Source organism: Hemitrygon akajei, chromosome 16, assembly GCF_048418815.1.
Source record: "Hemitrygon akajei chromosome 16, sHemAka1.3, whole genome shotgun sequence".
In the NCBI taxonomy this organism is placed as follows: domain Eukaryota; kingdom Metazoa; phylum Chordata; class Chondrichthyes; order Myliobatiformes; family Dasyatidae; genus Hemitrygon; species Hemitrygon akajei.
Window position 1 is genome coordinate 34427072 of NC_133139.1, and position 23972 is coordinate 34451043.

The 23972-nt window shown below is 42.3% G+C and overlaps 1 protein-coding gene across 1 annotated transcript in view; it reads right to left on the minus strand.

Moving 5' to 3' along the window:
* Nucleotides 1-2799: 2799 nt before the first annotated feature.
* Nucleotides 2800-23972, minus strand: part of cnn2 (calponin 2) — a 30149-nt gene continuing 8976 nt past the window's right edge. Inside the window, exons 2-7 of the mRNA XM_073068674.1 lie at nt 14143-14264; nt 10347-10413; nt 9786-9923; nt 8301-8417; nt 6006-6152; nt 2800-4794 (exon numbers count right to left, since the gene is read on the minus strand). Coding sequence (XP_072924775.1) covers nt 4531-4794; nt 6006-6152; nt 8301-8417; nt 9786-9923; nt 10347-10413; nt 14143-14264 — 855 coding nt within the window. The 3' untranslated portion in view covers nt 2800-4530. The remainder of the gene's footprint in view (nt 4795-6005; nt 6153-8300; nt 8418-9785; nt 9924-10346; nt 10414-14142; nt 14265-23972) is intronic.

A 23972-nucleotide genomic window follows, 5' to 3' on the forward strand; every position in this document is an offset into this window, starting at 1 on the left:
AGGGGTTTCAGAGGTTGGTTATGGATTGTGTCAACTCCTATCCCAGCAAGGACCTGGACCCACTGCGATTTGCCTATCGCCACAATAGTTCTCCGGTTGGTGCAATCTTATTGACTCTTCAAGCAGCCTTGGGTCCCCTGTTCAATACAAATGCCTATGTTAGGATGCTGTTTATTGACTATAGCTCAGCGTTTAACACCATCATTCCTACAGTTCTGATCAAAAAGCTCCAGAACCGGGGCCTCTGAACGTCCCATTGCAACAGGATCCTCATCTTGCAACCGGAAGACCACACTTTGTGCAGATCAGAAATAACACCTCCACCTCGGTGTCAATCAGCACTGGCGCACCTCAGGGATGTGTGCTTAGCCCACTGCTCTACTCTCTCCACACCCATGACTGTGTGGCTAGGCGCGGTTCAAATGCCGTCGATAAATTTGCTGATGATGCAGCCGTTGTTGGCAGAATTTCAGATGGTGGCAAAAGGGGGAGGTACGGGAGTGAGATATACCAGTTAGTTGAGCAGTGTCACAGCAACAACCTTGCACTCAATGTCAGTAAGACCAAACAGCTGATTGTGGACTTCAGAAAGGGTCAGACCAGGGAACACATACCAGTCCTCAGAGGGATCAGAAGTAGAAAAAGTGAGCATTTTCAAGTTCCTGGCTGTCAATATCTCTGAGGACCTTTCCTGGTTGCAACGTATCGACACAGCTATTAAGAAGGCACAACAGAGGCTTATTTCATTTGGAGTTTGAGGTGGTTTGGTATGTAACCCAAACACTCACAGATTTCTACAGATGTACCATGGACAGCATTCTAACTGACTGCATCACCATTTGGTATCGGGTGGAGGGGGTGTGCTACTGGCATAAGATCACAATAAGCTGCAGAGGGTTGTGCACACATACAGGTCAGTTTTTTTTCTGTATTATTATGTATTGCATTGTACTGCTGCTACAAAGATAACAAATCTCATGACACATGCCGGTGATAACAAACCTGATTCTGATTCTGATTCCCAACCACAATTCCCCTCTCCCTGCCCCCTTCCCACAACAGAGTCAGGTTTATCATCACTCACATATGTCATGATCTTTTTTTCCAGCAGCCTTACAATGCATTGCACAAAATTACTACAGTACTGTTCAAAAGTCTTAGACCAACTATCCACTGTATGTATATGTACTTCAGACTTTTGCACAATATATATTCTCAAAAAACCCTATAGTCAATAATTTCTCTTTCATAAATCTATATTTAATCCTGTTCATGTTTTCCAAGTATACAATAATAAACTCTTGCTTTTCCCTTACTATTGAAGTTCAGCCAATTGATCTATTGTTTTTTTCTCTTCCTCCTTTTTGAATACGTACATCTGTTACCCTCCATCCTGAAGGATCCATTCCATAATGTGTAGAACACTAGAAGGTGAGGACCATTGCATCTACTACCTCACTTAGTACTCTGGTATATATTACCATGGCCCAGGGATTTACCAACTTCCAGTGCTATAATTTCACCAGTACTTTTTTTTTAATTAATACTAAATTAATGCAGGTTAAGACCTACAAGTATCTGGGAGTACAGTTGGACGAGAAGCTAGACTGGACTGCCAACACAGATGCCTTGTGCAGGAAGGCACAGAGTCGACTGTACTTCCTTAGAAGGTTGGCGTCATTCAATGTCTGCAGTGAGATGCTGAAGATGTTCTATAGGTCAGTTGTTGAGAGCCCCCTCTTCTTTGTGGTGGCGTGTTGGGGAGGAAGCATTAAGAAGAAGGACGCCTCACGTCTTAATAAGCTGATAAGGAAGGCGGGCTCTGTCGTGGGCAAAGTACTGGAGAGTTTAACATCGGTAGCTGAGCGAAGGGCGCTGAGTAGGCTACGGTCAATTATGGAAAACCCTGAACATCCTCTACATAGCACCATCCAGAGACAGAGAAGCAGTTTCAGCGACAGGTTACTGTCGATGCAATGCTCCTCAGACAGGATGAAGAGGTCAATACTCCCCAATGCCATTAGGCTTTACAATTCAACTGCCAGGACTTAAGAACTTTTTTTTTAAAGCTATTATTAATGCTTTTTGAGTTAGTGATTTAGATGCATATCATATTATTACTGAGTTAAGTATTGTATGTAATGAGTTTTTGCTACAACAAGTGTATGGGACATTGGAAAAAATGTTGAATTTCCCCATGGGGATGAATAAAGTATCTATCTATCTATCTATCTATCTATCTAAATTCCTCCCAAGACCCTCTTCATTGGTTACTTGGCTCCCTAGCATTAGTGGGTAGCTGTTTGCGTTGCAGTATGAAACAGACCCTTCAGCCCACTAAGTCTGTACTAATCATCAACTGCCTACTCTACACAAATTCCCCCATTTTTAAAAAATTTCTCCACACTCATATTAACTCCCACAGATCCTACTGCTCACCTACTCATTAGGGGCAATTTGCGGTACGGTTAATCAACCAGCCCACACTTCTTTAGGATGTGGGAGGAAAAATTAGGTCATCCAAAAGAAACAAAGTGAGCATGCAAACACCACACAGACAGCACCAAGGTCAAGCTGAACCTGGGCCGCTGGCTCTAAGGCAGTGGATACACGAGCTGTGAATACAGACAGATTATTTTGCCATGACTTTGTTCTCCATTATAATTTCTGACTCTGAGGGACCCTTAATCTTCACTAATCTGTATCACCCCCATATTGTGGAAGCTTTTACAGTCGATTGAGACCCATTAGAATTATAAAAAGTTATAAAGCGGAACATAATACAAAAGATACACACTACAAAATACAAAAACATTTAATAATTGGATTAAAAGAGAACAGCATACACTGCACAAAGAGGACTCCATTTGTGACAAGTGCTCTACAGTATAGTCCAAAGGCAGAATACTCTATTGTATTAATAGCAGTAAATGCTGGAAATATGAAGGCAAAGATTTTGTAAAAATTTGGTATAATTTATGGGGGGTTTTTTGAATGCTGCTTATATGATGCTACGTGACTGTTCTGCTGCTGGTAGTAAGGTTTTCATTGTACAATAAACTTTACTTTGATATCCAAAATGTCAGGCAGCATCTGTAGAGTGAGACAAGTCGATGTTAACTCTGATTTGCTGTCTGTAGACTGCCTAATGAGCTGAATATTTCCAGCATTTTCCATTTGACACTTTTGGCATCTGCCGTTTCACACTATTAAATTCTTGTAGTACCAGTTTAAACTTGCATTTTCAAAGAAAATACACTATTTTTTATAGCCCTGAAGCCTTCCGGAATCAAAACTCAGATACATCATTGAGTGCTGAATAACATTAAAACTTTGATTCTGTGTAACAGCCTAAAACATATAGCTTCTCTGCACTTGTTTATTCCAACACAATCAAAAAAAAGAATCACGTAATTTGCTGTGCTAACTTGCTGGTCGTCCTTTTCCTTTTTATAATCTCCAATGATCTGGATTACCAAGATTCCAGCATTGGGGGGTGCAGTATTTTTCACTCTACTTTGAAACAGAAACAAGCCAGTAGCATTTTGAGCTCCAAGCTTTTGGCATTCAGCATTTAAGCTGAAAAATGACTGGAGGGAGGTGATGGTAGATGGTGGGTGGTTTGAACGGAATGCACAAGAAGCATATCACATGTCAAAGAGTTCTGAGGCTCAATAGGTTCAGCATAGCCAAATTCCAGTTTATTTTGTAAAAAGCTGTTTGTCAAAGCACTAAATCAGACTTTGGGAGAAAAAGATCAGCTTGCAGTCTTGATAAAGTCTGCAAAATCTCCTGCAAGCTGTGATCCTATGTCTTGTAGGAGTCTTGGTCCCAAAGCTTTATTCTGCCACATTCTCCCAATCACTAACCCTTTGGAATGTTAGTCAGGCTTGAAAAGAATCCAGTTTGTTTTGAGAAGCAACAAATAAAATGTAAACACAGCGACCCTGGAATGTTATTGGAATTGGCAGGCTGGAAAAATTAGAAACAGGTGGCTACATTTTCCCAGCTAGCCTTCTCTCACGGACAACTGGGATTTGCAAACATTAGATTCCCAATTTTTGTTAAAAGGGAAATAAGTACGTATTAATTTCAAAAAGCAAAGCCTTAAAATCAGTCTGCTCTAACCTCAAAATGAAATGTATAGGGAGTTGAGGCAATTACTGGAGAATCTAACAATCATCATTAAGTGCTTTTACCAGCCACATCACTACTGAATCAACAATTTTCTCCCCTCCCTCACCCAACTGTCAGCTGCTTCATACTGACTCCAGTAAAAGCCTTGCCTTAAATTTCAAGAACATAATTTCAAAATGAAACATCTTCCCTTCCCAGTTACCACAAGATTGTAATGCAAGGTACACAAAGGGATTTAGAAAGTAAATTATTATCAGCTTCTGCTCACAATTGCTAAAGTAAACATAATTGGAATGTGGAGACATTCAACAGAGAAGAGGGAATGTTGCTGTGTGAGAAATGACCACATAAAACTGGAGCTGTTCCTTCAGTGTCCACTCTCCAATAATACATTCAGTGGTATTGCCCAGGATAATCAGCTGGGTGCTCCGGGACGTACTCTGCATTGTAATCTGACTGACTTCCATTCTGTCCTTGCTCAGCCTTTGGACAATACTTGGGATCGTAGATCTGGCGGCCGAGTCCAAAGTTGGTGCCGCTCTGGTTGGCTCCTTGGTTGCTCCCCATCTGCAGGGATGCCGTACTGTTGTCGCACTGCTCAGTGCCCATCTTCTTGTCATAAATGGGTCTTCGGGTGCCTGGTGCAGTCATACCAGCCTGAACAGGGGTGGCAAAAGGTTAGTATTCAAGTCGCAATCAAGCAAGTCTACAGTGTTACAGCATGCAGCATTCTTGACCACAGGACAACCCATCAGAGACCAAGATATTCTTTAACAAAAGAGGAAAAATAAAAGTACAACAACAAAAATAACTGAAAAATGAAATCACTTGGGACTAGGAAAATAATTCATGGAAAACTCAGGGAAGGATAATTCATGAAAGGAATAATTCATGGAGGGAGTCGAAGCATACAACTAGAAGACAGGCAGTGAAGCAGAAATTCGGTATATTAACAGGCACATCCAATGGGAATTTAGTTTAAAGCAACATTCCTCTTCAACAAAATGTTCTACAATTCAAGTGAATGGAACAGCAATTTCTTCATTTCTACAGCTGTGTATCTTTCTAATTCTCCACCTCAGTCATTAGATGATCTCTGACCTGAATGAAGGAAGGACGTTGGAGCAGAATGGGAACACAAGTTGCTGTAGAATGGTTGACCTTCTACAGCAACTTGAGTTCCCATTCTGCTCCAACGTGGAGAAGGCCTGAAGTTCTATGGCTGCCTGCTCTTACTTTTTGTATTGGGAGAATTTACTGAATATCATATTAATAAAATAAATTCAATCAAACTTAAAATGGTTTTAACTTTGACATTAAAGGCTACAGCACTTCAGAAAGGATGATGTACTTTTCACTAAAACATTTATGAACAAAAAGAACATTTAAGAATAAATAGAGCAGTCACTTCTTTTGCAGTTTTATAACCTCATGATGCCCAAAAGTAATTTATTTTTCTTGTGCTTTAGGAAGTCCAGCAGTCAATTTGCCTCTGAGGGCCTTTTCAACAGCAATGTGACCATGGGGATAATCTGCTTTAGATGCAGATAGAGGGGCAAGGTCCAAATCACCTGGCAAGTTCGTCTTTTTGTTTTATTGACAGCATAGCTTTATCTTTCATTGAAAGAAGATAGGCTTCAATTTTAACATCTTATTCAAAAGATGGGACCTTTGACATTTCCGACCCCACTCAATAACCTAGACTTTTAGCTCAATCGCTCAGGTGAACCATGAACCCCCAAGGTTGGAGTGCTTTGTAGTATGGAACAGACCTGCGCTCACATTCACAATGGCCTTTGGACCTTTGCTCGTCTATTATCAAAATTAACCAGTGGTGTTAACGATCAAATCAGGCAAGCAATACAAACCTGACTTGCTCCCTTGTTGGTTCCCATCTGTAAACTGATAGTAGACTGGTCCACTGCAGCAGGGATTTGAGCCCTTGGATCATAGAGATGCCGTCTGGTACCATAAGCAGCCATTCCGGTCTGGCTGGCACATTTATTGGTTCCCATCTATGTAGCAGAAAGGTGCACAGAACCATCAGCAAAATGAACTATGCAGAACAGGCAGGAACTAACAAGATACCCACAGTCCTCTTGACTTTTCCCCTCATTTTCCCCTATTCTTAAAAGTACCAACTTAGGCCGAGTTAAATTTCCCCCCACACACCAGAGACCCTCCAGTTCTTCGACTTGAACCCAATATCAACAAGCAGACCTTGGAGTGATTAAAATGGTTCCATTTTAATATCAGAGAATGTATACAGTATACAACCTGGAATTCTTACTCTTCGCAGACATCCAGGAAAACAGAAGAGAACCCCAAAGAATGAATGACAGAAAAACATTAAAACCCCAAGGTCCGCTCTCCCCCTTCCCATGAACAAGCAGCAAAGCATCAACCTCCCGCACCCCCCCCCACATTTCAGCAGAAAACATCAGAGCCCACCACCCACCAAGCAACAGCAAAGCCCCCAAAGAGAGACCATGATCTGCAGTCAACAAAAACTATTGTTTACCTGATAGTTCAACAAGTCACAGGTTCTCTCTCTCACTAACAAGGGAGAGAGAGGTGTCACCCATTCCACAGTGAAAGGGGAGACAACAGTCAAACTATTCAACTAAACATCAGAACCAAATACAATCCCATCATCACACACTGTCCCATAGGAGGAGCTTCCAGCATAGGTCACTACCCAGTCTAAGATATGCTGATCTATACTGGAAGCTCCTCCTGTGGGACAGTCTGTGATGAAGGGATTGCATTTGGTTCTGATGATTAGTTGAATAGTTTGACTGTTATCTTTGAGGATATAATGAGCACAGTGGATAGAGGGGAACAGATGGACATTATTTACTTGGATTTCCAGAAGGTGCCACATAAAAGACGTATCCATAAGGATACATAAAGTTGGGGGTGATGTACCAGCATGGATAGAGGATTGGTTAACTAATAGAAAGCAGAGAGTTGGGATACATGGGTGTTACTCTGGTTGGTAATCAGTGGTAAGCGGTGTGCTGCAGGAGTTGGTGCCAGGCCCACAATTGTTGATGATACACATTAATCCTCTGGAAGAAGGGACCAAATGTAGTGTATCTAAGTTTGCTGATGATACTAAATTGAGTGGAAAAGCAAATTGTGTAGAAGATACGGAGAGTCTGCAGAGAGATACAGATAGGTTAAGTAAGTGGGCGAGGGTCTGGCAGATGGAATACAATGTTGGTAAATACGAGGTCATCCACTTTGAAAGGAAAAATAAAAGAGCAGGTTATTATTTCAATGGTAAAACATTGCAGCATGCTGCTGTGCAGAGGGACTTGGGAGTGCTTGTTCACAAATCACAAAAGGTTGGTTTGCAGGTGCAGCAGGCTATCAAGAAGGCAAATGGAATGCTGGCTTTCGTTGCTAGAGGGATTAAATTTAAGAGTAGGGAGGTTATGCTGCAACTGTACAGGGTACTGGCGCGGACACACCTGGAGTACTGCCTGCAGTTCTGGTCTCCATACTTGAGGAAGGCTTTGGAGGTGGTGCAGAGGAAGTTCACCAGGGTGATTCCAAAGATGAGGGGTTAGACTATGAGGAGAGATTGAGTCACCTGGGATTGTACTCATTGGAACTCAGAAGAATGAGAGATTTTATTGAAACATATAGAATTATGAAAGCAATAGATAAGATAGAGGCAGGAAAGTTGTTTCCACTGGTAGTTGAGACTTGAACTAGGGGACATAGCCTCAAGATTCGGGGGAGTAGGTTTAGGACAGAAGTGAGGAGGAACTGCTTTTCCCAGAGAACTGTGAATCTGTGGAATTATCTGTCCAATGAAGCAGTGGAGGCTACCTCAGTAAATATATTTAAGACAAGATTGGATAGATTTTTGCTTAGTAGGGGAATTAAGGGTTATGGGGAAAAGGCAGGTAGGTGGAGATGAGTCCATGGCCAGCCCAGCCACGATCTTAGAGAATGGCGAAGCAGGTTCGATGGGCCAGATGGCCTACTCCTGCCCCTATTTCTTATTTTCCTATGTCATGAAAATGTTCCTCTCCCCTTTCATGGAAAAGAAGCTCTTTGGTTGCATGGCTGGGGTCAGCTCTTAGAACAAAGGATCCTGCAGCCTTGCAGTGATCAATAGATGCATTCTCAGGAGACCAAAATATTAATACCTGAAGTCCGATGACACATTGTCCTGCATTTAGGACCTCTTGATCAAACGCTCTCTGCTGTTTGTCTGCATATTTGACACCAATGTCAACTCCAGCCTGCAACCCTTTGGTTTTAGCCTAAAAGAGGGAATTGATTAGTGTTTAAAAACGCAAAGCACATAGAACAGCTATTTTCCCCATTTCACAATTATCTATATCGCACACTCACATGCAATACAACCCCGCTATTAAGCAATACGGCCAATTTCCTCCATCACCTACTAACCAGCGCAACTTCCATTGCTACCCACATTCTTACCCAAAATAATTAAATTTACAATCTATCCTGATTGAACATGAAATCTTAATAATCAACAGTAGCCTCTAGTTCACCAAGATATAATTTTTTTTTACATCTGATTCCCCTGTGCTTCAGCAAATAGAGGCACTGCCCAGTTTAGAATGCCTAAAGGCACAAACTTTGGGTGGTTCAGATAGTAGAGCTGCTGCCTTAGTGATGGTCCAGGTTCAAGACCCCATGCTGTGTGTGTGGAGGAGACACTTCCACTGCAACTGTGTTTGCTCCTGTTACCTTCGATGGACATTCTGGTAGGTTAATTGACCACCATAGACTGCAGGACTGAAGCTCTACAATGGTGACCTTTCCTTATAATCTCAGGTAAAGAACAGATATCTGGGGAAGTTTAAGTGGACTGAACACTCAAGTATCAGCCAACAGCGGAGGAAAGCAAAAATAGATTTAACAAAATGAAACAAGATGTGGAGCAGATGTGCAGAATCAGAGTAGTACTTGTCACTTCTCTGCTAAAGCCTCTTATAATCACTTCAGCTAAAATCATAGCTGGTGCTTGAGCATAGGAGAATAGTCAATACTTGATCTTGTGAACCATTTGCTACTCAGTCAGTAATTGAAAGTGAACTTGGCCTCAATTCGCACCTCATGTCAGTGCCCTACTTTGGTCAATTCTCTCATTTTGCAATAATTGGGTTCCTGTTTGAGGTAGGTTACTGGAACTAACTTCAATATCTTGCCAAATGCATTGACCTCATTTGGTGCATTTGGATGGGATTTCTTGGAAGGGCACCAGGCCAAGAGACACTGGATAAATTAATCTCCCCTACCCCAGTAGAGTTGGGGATGAAAAAATAAAGGCGCTTTATAACCCGAGCCCATTTTTATTCACCTTTCATGCACATTCTGGGTTTGATGGCTAGACCATTGCTCAAAGCTGATTTCTTGCTCTCAGAGTTTGGATGGCATCAGCCAAAAGTCACTTCAGATCCGGGACCTTTCTCAAAGGCTACAGCAGGCTCACTGAGGGTAGTGGAAGAGGCTTCTCCATATTAAACATAGTGATCGATGCTCATCTCCAGGTATGAGGCAAGAGAAGTAATATGGAATGCACTTACATGATGAATGTAATATAAATGTGAGAACAGTAACTCAGGGCATCTGGACAACTGTTTTGGTTGTCTGGTACTTACCATACTTGCTAGGGCCAGTAGTGCTGTTTGTACCTGGGTCAAATTCCCATTCTCAAACAGGTCATTTGCTTCAAAAGTGTCATGTGGTTTGATGCCAAAATTCTGCATTGCTTTGATAAAATTCGACAAATTTTCCAGCTGTTTGAGGCAAAAACCATTATTTTACATTATTTCAGTTTTGACATTAATTATCTTGAGTTCTTTTATTTATATTTATTGACAGGGCTTACAAGCACCTCATTAGACTATAGGATGAGGTCTCTCCCCAGAATTATAATTACAACTACAATTTCCTTAATTAAATGTTTAAGATACTAGAGAATTCCAGAAAATACACTGAAGAGCATGCTAATCTTCTTTTCTGATTTTTAAACTTTTTTATAGCTTTGTTAACAGAAGAAGGCAATGACAAACCACTTCTGCAGAAAAATTTATCAAGAGCAATCATGGTCACAAAGCCCATGATCGTCCACGTCATATGACATGGCACATAATGATGATGTCATTTGACACGGCACATGATGATGATGATGATGATGATGATGATAAATATAACAGTACCTGATGCCAGTTTAAAGCAGACCTGTTGATTTTCTTCACAGAGTTGGGTTTGATTTTGTTCATGAGCCTGTTAAATAGAATAAACTTGTTTTAGTGTAACTGAGTGCCTGATGTCTGGTGCAGGCTTAGTGACCCAAAAGGCCAATTTCTATCCTGTACAAATCTACAAAATAAAGCAAGTGAGTTCAGCAGGGAAGGATGTCTACAATTTATGCACACTGACCTCTGTATTCAATTGGCAACCTGGAATAAACCACCATCAGAGCCACTAGTTATCAGTGAGTGGCTAAAACACATGTCATTTTAGTGCGGGGTATTCCTTGGTTATGTAGGAACAGACCTAGCTGTAAAATTACAGGTCAAATCTCATAGGTCAATGTTTCCAACTGAGTCCCTTTATCTGGACTGGAAAAGAAGGGGGCAGTAGCCTGGTTAAGATGGTGGGGGGGGGGGGGAGGAGATGTACAAGCTGGTAGATGATAGGTGAGACCAAATGAAAGGAAAGATGGGTGGGTGGGAGCCACAACCTATACATACGTAACTTAATTCAATACCACCAAAATACCAACCATTTCACGGCAACTCTAACAAATATACAGTACAGCTGGATATTTCAAAAGTACGAACACCCACTCCCAAGATCAGTGTAGAAAGGTTTGTGTGTGTAGCTCACAGGTTGCCTATTTCCACTCAGGTCAAAACTACATCTAAAAATACTTCTGAGTGAAAAGTTTCAGAATGAATACATGTAGCTGCTTAGTATTTAGCAGTGGGCATCAAATAGCATGATGCCATTGCATCTTTAAGCTTGGAAATTTCTGTATTGAATGTCACTTACAACTATTATTGATCCCCTGACAGACAGGCTTCACTGATGACTGCAAGTCACTCATTGATCATCTCAGTTATTGGTCTCTGGTCTAATTAAGGCAGGAAATGGGGGAGTGATGAAAAATGCCTGTAAGTTCCAAATTTTTCTCGCCACTTCTCCCCGATTGGAAGTTCCAGATCATCCTCACACTCAAATTAAGATTAGATTTATATGTCAGATGTACGTAGACATACTGTGAAGCACAATGTTTGCATCAATGACCAACACAGTCCGAGGACTGGCCGGTGCAGCACGCAAGTGTTGCCACTCTCCCAGCACTGGCAGAGCATGCCCAGAACTCACTGATCCTAACCGTACATCTTTGGAATGTGGGAAGGATCCAGAGACCTGGAGGAAAACCCACACGGTCATGGGGGGGCAGGGGGTGGGGAATGTACAGACTCCTGACAGGCAGCGGCAGGAATTGAACCCTGATTGGGGATCGCTGACGCTGTAGTGTTGCTCTGACTGTTACACAGCTGTGCCGCCTCAGTTGAGAACCTGTCGGATTCCGCTGAAGATCGTGCCGGTTTCATACAGAGAATTGTCAGCTGAACAGTCTACCTCAGAGCAGCAGGTAGTGCAGGAGGGAACAGAAAGGATCTGCCATTCCCTCATGCAGTGCCTTCTTTAAATAAACTACCATTCCTTAGCGAGAGATTGAAGATGTCTCGTTGGGTTTATATTTGTAGCCAGGGACTTTAGAAATCAGGTGCCAACCACTTCCTCCCCTAAATTAGCTGGGAATATCCGGCTAATTGGTCTGCAATAGAGGGATGATCATCAGCAAAAAATTATCCATACTCGACCCAACAAATGCCTGAAAACACACTCCAGCCAAGTAATAATTTTGAAATGCAAACACAGACAGAAGGGTTGGCCTGCAGTACTTTGTGCTTCAACTGCCTAAATTCCACTCACAGCAGCTTTCACTTTAAACTGGAACAAGAAGTCCCTGTTACAGGGTGTTACTACAATCTTAGATAACCCCCCAGTGGAGCTCTTTAGACCACTGAAAAAGGTCTTTGCCCACAATTAGGTTTCTCCTCTAACCTTGCTGATCTAATGAAAACTCTGTTTGAAATCATGATTTTCAATAAAACAAATTAAATCTAGTGGAAGTTCACACTACAGGTCAAAGTGCAAGTTCAGTATAGCTGCACGCTGATCTCACAGTATTCCAGCTAAACATGATTGCTCTTTACACAAGGCTTGCCAGCACATTGTTGGAGGCTAGCCACACAAACCTGATAGCAATAGCTACGTTATGCTGCTGTTTACTGTTTACAACTTAGCGTTCAACACCGTTAAACCCTCAGTACTAATCAACAAGCTCAAAACCTGGGCCTCCGTACCTCTCTCTGCAAATGGATTCTTCTTGGCTTCCTCATTGTGAGACCACAGTCAGTGTGGATCGGAAATAACATCTCCTTCTTGCTGACAATCAACGTCGGTGCACCTCCAGGATGTGTGCTCAGACCACTGCTCTACTCTCTCTATACCCATGACTGTGTGGTTAGGCACAGCTCAAACACTATCTACAGGTTTGCCAATGACACAACTGTTGTTGGCAGAATTTTAGATGTTGACAAGGAAGCATACAGGAGTGAGATAGATCAGCTGATTCAGGAGTCACAACAACAGTCTTGCACTCGAAATCAGCATGGCCAAGGAACTGATTGTGGACTTCAGGAAGGGGAAGTTAAGGGAACACACACCAGTCCTCATCGAGGGATCAGCAGAGGAAAGGGGGAGTAGTTTCAAGCTCCTGGGAGCCAATATATTGATACAACTATGAAGAAGGCACTACAGTGGCTATATTTCATTAGGTGTTTGAGGAAACTAGGTACATTACCAAAAATTCTTGAAAATTTCTACAAAAGTACCATGGAGAACATTCTCACTGGGTCCATCACCGTCTGGTGTGGAGGGGCCCTGCACAGGATCAGAAAAAACTGCAGAATGTTGCAAACTCAGCAAACTCCATCATGGCACTAGCCTCCTCAGCACTGACAAGGCTGATCTGTCGTTAAGGACTCCCATCACATGCCTCCTTTTCATTATTACATCAAGGGGACGGTACAAAAGCCTGAAAGCACACATTCAATGTCTTACGAACAGTTTTGTCCCCTGCGCCATCGGATTTCTGAATGACCAATGAACCCCTGTATGCTACCTCGCTATCTTTTTCTCTTTTTCGCACTACTTATTTCACTTAACTTCATAACAAATTACAATAGGAAATAAATGCATTTCTTGTTGTGATTTATATATATATATATAAAAATTATGTATTGCAATGCACTGCTGCCACAAAACAACAGATTCCACACCATCTGCCAGTGATTTTAAACCTTATTCTGATTCTGAGGAGAAACAGACTATGGTACTGAGATTAGAGAAAGCTCAAAGGGCTGAATGGCCTGCTCCTACATTTCTGTCAGGAATAATGAGCTAATGATTCTGGGTGTCCGAAATGGAGAGTATCTCTTCATCCCATATTTGACATACAAATGCTTCCTTTCACTCGTAATTCCGTGTTTTTGTACTGTCATCCAATACTAATACAAAGCCAACTAAAGTACAATGGCACGTACAGGTAGGAACCCGGATTCAAACAGGGGAAAACATCAGTGGTTTTGGATAGAGAGGTGGCAAGACAGAGGACAATGTCAGGAAAAACTTGACGGAAATCTATGATTCTAAGTAACCTCAGGGCCCAATTACAAACTTGCTACGACTCTCAGCCCCCATGTTTCAGAACACCACAATCACAACTGCTACCCGATGGACATGGAGATAACAGTACCCTCAAGAACTGTATTCTTTGGAAACAGCAAAGCAGAGCCAATATTAGTGGTTTTGTAATTTACTGTCTTGCCAAATTGCCATTGTTGACACACAACAGGTGGGAACAGTACTCACTCGCAGAGGATGACTCCGTCCTTCAGGCCCTTTTGAAAGTTCTCCCCAATCTGCTTCCCAGTGATCTCCTCGATCCAGATTCGCAGTTCCTCCTCCTTCTGAATGTCATATTTCTGGGCAATCTGCAGGGAAACAGTTTTGGATCAGGGGATTGCTGGCTGAACGGCAGTGTGCCGCTTGAGTGGATGGTGAGAAGAAGGCACGGAGGAAGGATGCGAGGGGGAATGTGCCTTCCATGAATTGAGTTTGCATGGCTAGAGATTCATTCTGAGCAAAAGGAATTCTCCCCTCTGCTTCTGAGAGAAACATTTATTAAAGCAAACGCAAACCCTGAATCAATAACTAAATCAAAGGTTCAGTGAGTATTTCTATGTCACGGTGATATCTGGTGTGAGCCATTCTCTGATCCATCAGCACAGTAAATACGATCAAACAACAGTCCCGCTTCACCAGGTTCAGTCACTACATGGATCTGAATTGGTTCTGAGGTAAACCTTGTATCCAATAAGCTGTTATTCTGGGCATACATACTAAGCATTGCCTCTAATTTTGCTCCTCCCCAACTGGCCCTGAAGGCAGAACAAAGTACTCACTGTAGAAACAGGAGTCATTTCACCAGATAACTTTCAGCTTCCTTTACATTTCTGAAAGGAGTACACAGTTTGCAGATTGCTTCAAATTCAGGTCCTGCGCAGATTCTTCACTATGTCCACACAAAGTAAACAGGTCTGCAAACCTTTGTGTTATTCCAAGGTATCAATGCCTGAAGTCATTTTCCAGATTACACACTTTGAGAGCTTCCTTTTCTGGGAAAATTATTTCTATCCAGCATATTAACCGCTATGCTGCTGTGTTTTAAAAAAAAAAATTCTTTGTGGAAGTGGTCAAAAGAAATGTGGAACTCGGAAGGCACACTGATTTCATTCACTAACCACATGGACCTAACTTTGCACATTCCTATTCTTAGTCAATTGCAAGCAAGATTAGCTTATTTCCTTACAAGCAGAAAGACTGATTTTTCACCCATCAAGTTCATGCCAAATCTAGGAGCAATTCATATTCCCAGTAACCTATTCTTCCCTCACTCCCCATTAAATTCCCCAAATTCTGCCACTTAACTTCATGCTGTAGTGGTCAATTAACGTACCAACCCATCTGTCTTTGTGTCAAGCAAGTGAAATGGAGCTCCCAAGTGAAGAAGCACCTGGTCACAGGGAAACCATGCCAACGTTAACACCGCTGTAACTTTCTGCCCTGGTGGGTGACGGAAGCTGGATGGGAAGCATTTAAAGTGGAGGTAGATAAATATTTGATTGATTAATTATGGGGTTGGAAAAACCTTATAGAAGAGGAGTTGAGGCCAGTACAGATCAGCCATGATCGGAGTATGTGGTAGGTAGGCTTGAAAGGCCTGTGGTCTTCTCCTGTTCCTTTTCTCTTATGATCTTGTGTGCTCCAAATTATCAGTTTAAATTTTAGACTTGTCTTTCAGCTCGGGTCAAGAAGAAACACAAAGATAAGCTGACACATTCACAAACTACCAATACCGGAATTCGCTGGAATTCAGACGGATAAGGAGGGAATCTCATTGAAACCTTTCGAATGTTGAAAGGCCGAGACAGAGTAGATGTGGAAAGGATGTTTCCCATGGTGGGAGAGTCTGGGACAAGAGAGCACAGCCTCAGGATAGAAGGGCATCTATTTAAAACAGGGATGTGGAGAAATTTCTTTACCCTGAAGGTGGTGAATTTGTGGAATTTGTTACCACAGGCAGCTGTGGAGGCCAGGTCGTTGGGTGTATAGGTTCTTGATTGGACATGGCATCAAAGGTTACAGAGAGAAGGCCGGGAACTGGGGTTGAGGAAGAGGAGGGAAAAAAGGATCAGCCATGATTGAATGGCACAGCAGACTCGATGGGCCAAATGGCCTAATTCTGCTCCTACGTCTTATGATCTAATGCAGGTGCTCCCATGTTATGGGAAGGTTGCATTCTTAGAAGATGCTTGCTGGTGCAACTTTCCATAAAGCAAGGCCAAGGTTACTTCTGAGTGCTTATCTAGAAGTTGAAAAAAGGATTGTATTTGTTTATTTCTATTACCATCTAAATTCAGTGACAGCAAGTTTTATTTCGTGTCTCGGGTTTGTAAATTGTGCATGAGCATATTTCTGTTACCTGAAGAGCCGTAACGTGTGGCCCACCTTGACAGTTATAAAGTGCAGCACAACTCTGATAACCCGGCACGTCAGGATTTTGGTGCTGACAAGCAAGCAGACTTTCCAAATGATCAGATCTTAGTTTATTAATGCCCCACCAGACCTCACATTTTCAAAGAGATCTCAGAGTGACAACGTGGGAACAGAAGCCCCAGTGAGTGGGCAATGTGAGCAGTACATATCACCTGGCAAGCCAGGGGACTGGAGAGCAAATAGCTTTACTGAATTATATGAAATACAACTAAACAACTTCTGCTCTATTTTCCACAGTTCAATGACGTGATACACTGCCTGCTGTGGAACTGGGTCCCACAGACCACGAGGATTCCAGATCTATCCTGATTTGATGATATGCTGGCCACCACTAGTGGATCATTACAGCCGACCTGCCCCACACTGAGACGCTATTGCTTCTGACGTACAGAGAAAATCAGGGCTCCATTCTCTAGTAACAGGGTGGGGGAAAACTGCTCACAGAAAGAAAGAGAAAATGCTACTAATCTTTATCCCTCAGTTTAGTTGGTAAGTTTTGGGCAAAATGTCACTGATCTGATAGTTTTTTTTAACTCCATAAAATAGTGATAGAGAATGCTAGATTATTGAGTAGAATTGTGTAAAGTGTAAACAGTTAAATTGATCTAAAACTGATTGTTTAAGAAAATTTACTAGAAAATTGAAACATCATACTCATTTGGTACAAAAAAACTGATAAATTCTTCTTGTGGAACAACTTTTTTATATTACACAGAGAATGTTGGAGGGAGTCTTGTGGAATTTGGCAGAATGCAAGATTAGATTCAGCAAGAGTGCCTCCTTGAAGGTCTGTCAGCCTACTAACACCCTGAGCTCAGCTCACAGCGAGGTGTGGCTTTTTGGTAGAGGCACTACAGAACACCACAGATTCCTTTTAATTCATTCATTGGTGACTTGTGCTACTGTTAAACTTAATTGTCAACATATGACAGGATATAAATGTCACTTATTATTTACTTTCTGGCTGTCTTTTTCCCAGACCCTTTTGTGTGTTTCCCACCACAGCTCCACTTAACGTTATCAGTTAACACTGACAATGGGCGTTCTCTTGTCAGTCATTAACCTTCATTAAGAGACTGTTGTTGAAAATAACATGGATTGTTTTCAGCTTGAATGTGAATTTTATGGGAGGTTCTTAGTGTTATCGAAGTGCCCTTGTTATACTAAATGAATTCTCATCTGATGTCTTTTACCTCCACTGTCTGGATGAACAGGCATGTAGTTCGTACAACAATCAGCTCATTTTATTCACCATTGGGAGCTCTGAGTGCTTTAACTAGATAAAGTTTCACACACAAAACGCTGGAGGAAACAAAGAAGTCAGGCAGCATCTATGGAGGAGAATAAACAGTTGATGATTCAGGCTGAGATCCTTCAACAGGACTAGAGAGGAAGGGGACAGAAACCAGAATAGGTGGTGGGGGAGGGGGGGAAGGAGTACAAGTGGCAGGTGCTAGCTGAAACCAGGTGAGGGGGAAATAGGTGGCAGAGGTAAAGGGCTGAAGAAGGACTATAATAAGCAGAGTCGTCACTCGGGTCGAGTATAATGGGTTGTCTATTGGTGGGTCCTCAGAGGGCTGCAGAAGTCAATCTGGGATCCACGTATTCACTCCTTCAATGGAGAATGCATCTGTGTGACTTTGTTTAACATGGGGAGACCAATACTCAGGCGGCCACCACACAGTCCTTGACAGGTCAGGGTCAGAGTCCAGTGGTACGGAGTGTAAGATGACTGAGGACCTTTCACTGCTGCAGCTTTCCTTCTGCCTTCAGCTACTGTGGTGGGTCATCATCTTCCACCAGCTCCACCACTGAGGTCTCGGTTGGGTTGCTCTTTGGCTGGAACCTCCCAACTAATCTTTCTGCCCGAGGGTGACCCTACCAGAGACTAAGCACCTGATAGCTAAACTCCAAACAACGTCACTCTTAGGGTCTCAGGAATACCCAAGCCTCTCCAGGGTCCTGAAATCCCTGTTGGTTAGTGCAGTTACCAATTATACCAAGTCATGATCCTGGGAAAAGAAAATAGTAGAGGGCAGTGGACCATGAAAGAAAGGAAAGGAGGAAGGGAACCAGAGGGAGATGATGGGCAGCTGAGGAGAAAATGGGGTGAGAGGGGAACCATAATGGAAAATGGAAAAAGAGGAGGAGGAATAACTAATGGATGTTTGAGAAGTTGTTGCACGTGCCATCACGTTGTGGAGTCAACTCGGGTGGAATGTGAGATGTTGCTCTTGCAACTCACAGCAGCTCATGGACAGGCATCTCAGAAAGGGAATGGGAGAAACCAGCATACACAGTTAGTGCAGTTACCAATTATACAATCATTAAGTTAATTATTTTCCCCACACCTGGGACAGGCTTCACACCAGGAGCAATACCTTGGGAGATTTACCTGAATTTAAGGTTGCAACTGCATAACAGTATAATTTGCTGCAGTTCTTCCTACAAAACTAGAAAGATGTGTGGAGATGACCTATCGGATACGAAATGGAGGGATAAAGACCAAATATGTGCAGATAAATTACTTTAAATTGGTGCTATGCTCAGCACAAACATTGTGTTCTCTGACAGCTTTTGCCCTGGATGCAACAGATGTTAGTGCTGACACAGATATCCGTCATGGAATTCTTTTTCATGTCCATGCCACTTCCCAAATCCACCAAGGATATCCGCAAGGACAAAAACAAGCACATGGAAACACCATTACCTGCAGACCACACCCAAAGTCGCAGAACACCTTCCTCTATGATACTGTAGGAATCTCCTCACCATCTGAGCTGCATGGTTCAATATGATTATTCAGTATCACCTTTGTAGAATGAAGAAACAGCTAACAAGTTTGACTGACTAATGATGCCCATTTCCCAAAGGTAGATTTAAGGGGCTGCCCCTCTTTAGAGTGAGAAGATATGTGGTATTGATTAGATAAAAATAAATCACTTGTTCCATATTGACTCTTTCTCTACCACAAGGTCACTGGAAGTCAAGGTCTGAGGAGCAACATGAAAACGGGTGCTTGTGTTAGATTCTGAGGGGCCTGTGACTCATGCCTCCAGCACGAACACAAGTTCTTAAGGGGAAATTTTAAAGTAATTGAATGGATATTAGCTAATGCTGAATGCTGCATTCTGGAGAGATTTAGACAAAGCTAAACTTGGCAGCTGTTGAAAGCTTGTTCTGCAAAACAAAGCAGAAGAAATTGAAAACACTCCAAATGCAAGTGAAATGAATGATTAGCCCAGCCTTAACCAAATCCCTTATAGATACTGTGGATCTTACACTTGCATGGGAAAGAATATGCACCTATTACACGTGGATGGAGATTATTAAAAGCTGCAGTGTTTTTTTCAAACAGGCTTTTATCAATCTCACCAAGAGATGAGCAAGAGTTTGAAATTCTCTGGCTTACACATTGTGCTGCCCCAATGCTTCATGTAAATTCAACATTTGAATTTTATATGAACCACCCTTCAGTTTAAGTGCAACCTGTTTTTTATCAGTCAAGAAGAGACAGTATATTTCATATGCAAATTTCCCTCGTGTAAAGTGAAATACCCAGAGGAAGATTCTATATTTTAAAAATTACATTTTAAAAATCAAATGTAGGATGCTGCTGACTCTTGTAAATCAAGATGATAGAACACAGGAAACCTACAGCACAATACCGGCCCTTCGGCCCACAATGCTCTGCCGAACATGTCCTTACCTTAGAAATTACCTAGGGTTACCCATAGCCCGCTATTTTTCTAAGCTCCATGTACCTATCCAGGAGTCTCTTAAAAGACCCTATCGTATCCACCTCCACCACCGTTGCCAGCAGCCCATTCCATGCATTCACCATTCTCTGAGTAAAAAACTTACTCCTGACATCTCCTCTGTACCTACTTCCAAGCACCTTAAAATTGTGCCCTCTCATGTTAGCTATTTCTGCCCTGGGAAAAAGCCTCTGACTATCCACACGATCAATGCCCCTCATCATCTTATACACCTTTATCAGATCACTACTCGTCCTCCGTCGCTCCAAGGAGAAAAGCCCGAATTCACTCAAACTATTCTCACAAGGAATGCTCCCCAATCCAGGTAACATCCTTGTAAATCTGCCCTGCACCCTTTCTTTAGTTTCCATATCCTTCCTGTAGTGAGGGGACCAGAACTGAGCACAGTACTCCAAGTGGGGTCTGACCAGAGTCCTATATAGCTGTATCATGCTGAAGAGTAAAGAGAAGCTTGGGTTAAGAGCCTGTTGATTTCAAAAGATAGAGAAAAAAGGGTCAAGGAATTGCAGATAAGAAAGAACGAATTGAGAGTGTAAAAAAAAACACATGACAAACTTCAACTTCAAAAGAGTGAGGTGGGTGGGTTTGGAGGCTGAGGAGGAGTGCATTGACATTTGGCAGGAAATTTTACTTGCACAGGGTCTGGAACATGGTGCCTGGAACTTAGCAAAGTCAGATATGATGATGAATGTTGCCACAAAACCATGTAATATGAGAGCAGCATTACCTCACCCAGCTACCACACAGAGCTCACACTGAACAGATCACCTGACATATTCTCCCTCCCTCCAGCATGCATCTTGAAAACGCCTGTGTTTGACAATGAATAACTTTCACTGTAGATAATTGTTTGGAGAGTCACCAAAGAGCTTAAACTACAAAACACTACTCCATACTTGTGAGTGATCCACACCGAGCTAAAAACAGAACCTTGCTTAACATTATTTCCCCGTGTTAAAGGAAATTTAGCACAGATTTTGAAAAATGGAGAATGTCATGAATGTTTCCAATTTGTGATTAAGGCACCAAATATGATGAGCCAAGAGGGCCTGGAGTTAGCCATCAAGTAACACGCTCAGCCACATTTACACCTAAGAAGAATTCCCTAACACTGGGAAAGTACTGCTCCATCCCTAGAGTACAGACAAAAAGTTGAGGGAGATTTTAGAAAGAAATTCCCGGGGGACAAGACCCAAACATCTGAAGAAACTGCCTCTAATGGTGGAACAGTGGAAAACGGGGAAGATGTAGATTCCTGATTGTAGGAAGAACAAATTCTATCGGATTCCTGATCTTAACACCCTATTCCAGCAACAATTCCAGGTTTCAGGTGAAGGCACATTGGTGGCCAGAGAACTCAGATTGAGGTTCACTCACATCACTCCACTACAAAATCAACAGCCTTTACTTCTCAGCTGACTGAAGACAGCTCCTCGGGAAAAGCTGCCCGAGCAAAAGAAAGATGTTAAACCTCCTCTAGTCCATTCCACCTCCTCTTTCATTCTTCTGCCCTTGTAGCATTTCCAAATTTAGGTAATTCATTACTGCATTGAACATGCTGGGATCCTGACTGGAACATAACAGTTGAAAGGGAATTCACACTATGCAGTGACAACTAAACCCCCGGGATCTGAAACTGATCGGTACATTCCCACAGCTCCTCTGAATGTTAGCCTCCACTGCACAATGAACAAGAGAATTTCCCTCCCTCCCTTCCCTCAGTGCGTTGTAGGTCTGAGTCCTATAGAGCTGAGAAGCATAAAATATACTCCGTGTACTTTATTAGGTACCTCCTCTACCTAATAAAGTGGTCACTAAGTGTATATTCATAGCCCATCCACCTCAAGGTTTGACGTGTTGTGTGATCACTGATGCTCTTCTGCACTCTGCTGTTGTACTACATGGCTACTTGAGTTACTGTCGCCTTCCTGTCAGCTTGAACCGCGTCTGACCATTTCCCCCTGACCCCTCTCATTAACAAGGCTCACTGGATTTTTTTTTGTAAACCCCAGAGACTATTGTGCAAGAAATCTCCAGAGATCAGCAGTTTCTGAAATAGTCAAACTCCCTGGATGGCACCATGAATTGTTCCACAGTCAAAGTCACTTGGATGATATTTCTTGCCCATTCTGCTATTTGCTCTGAACTTCCAAACCACATCTGCATACTTTTAAGCATTGAGTTGCTGCCACATGATTGACAGATTAGATATTTGCATTAATAGGGTGTGCAGGTGTACCTAATAAATTGGCCACTGAGGGGAAAACACTGCCATCAACCACAGGCTGTGATGGTAAAGTGGGTGATTTTTTTTTAAAAAGGGCTTCTGATTCTAATCTAGGTTTAGTGGTTCCTAAAGGACCTATGCAAAGAAAAGGCAAGGGCAGGAGCAGGCTTGGACACGTTCACTCCCAGTTTCTCTTCACGTTAGTGATCCAGCTGACTCTTACTGTGTCAGCTTATATGACCAATGTCTGCATAACTGCTGATTACTCACCCTGGAACTCTACCCACAGTGAGAATGAAAGAAACAGATTACAAAGAATGCTGGAGATCTTAAAAAAAGGAAATTGCTGGAAACACTCAACAAATCCGTCAACATCTGTAGAGAAAGGACAGGTCAAAAATCCTTCATCAATTCTCATTTCATATTTCCCAAAGAGAGGAAGCCATTCAGCTAATCAAATCTCTCAGAGCTATCCCATTTCCCTTTTATTTCCCAGTCCCCCTCTCCCTCTCTCCTGCCCAACAACTCCACACCAGTTTTCCTTTAATCTTTCTACACTAGGAACAATTTATAAAGTTGAGCCTGCATATCTTTGAGAAGGGGAAGGAAACTGGAGTATCTGAGGGGAAACCCACGCTGTCACTGGAGAATTAGAAAAATTCCACATCCAGGGTACCCAAGGCCAGGACTGAACCACATTCCCAGGTACTAAGGCAGTAGCATCATTGCATCACTTCAATGAAGGGCCTTCAGTCTGAAATGTTGACTTCTTTCCTTTCCATTGATGTTGCCTAATTTATTTTGAGATACAGCTGGTAACTGGCCCTTTGGCTGGAGAAGCCACACTGGCCACCAACCCATCTGCCATAATCTATGACTTTCCCCCAGTTCCTAACAAACCTCTGATAACACTCACACTCAATATTTGCTACTAGGCATGGAACATCGATTATAAACCCAAATTTGTGATAATGCTGGGACATACCCAGCCAGCACCAAACCATTGGTAAAGTTATATTCATTGTCGTTAGGACAACTCACCATAGCTCACTTACCAAATACAATAGCTAAGTGCGTGTGGCATTACTGCAAGGAAGTTTTTCATTGTACCTGTGCATATAATCATCAATGCAACTTCAATTTTGAGCTTGTTGACCTAGGGGATGCAATATGTTTGAATTTTATTTCCTACAATGTAAATTAATGCTTTGTTGCATGTAACTAAAAGCTGGCTTTTGTTTCTGAGGGGGATTTGCTACTCGGGAACCAACATGGGCCACCGCCTGTGTAGTAATTAGCCCAGGCAACACAATTGTGTGGCATAGCGGAGGAAATAAAAGATCAAAATTTCTTGCATCTCATTACAACTTAGAGGGCGTCCAAGATACTGCATAATCAACTGAGTACCTGTGAAATTTAGTCACAAATGTAGAAAGTGCAGTGTCCATCACATACACAGGAGTTTCACAATGCGCTATGAGATAATGATCGGATGTTCATTTAACAAGGTTAGCGGAGGATAACTTTCAGCCAGAGTACAGGGTGGGGGCAGACCCACCCATTAGGACAGGTCGGGC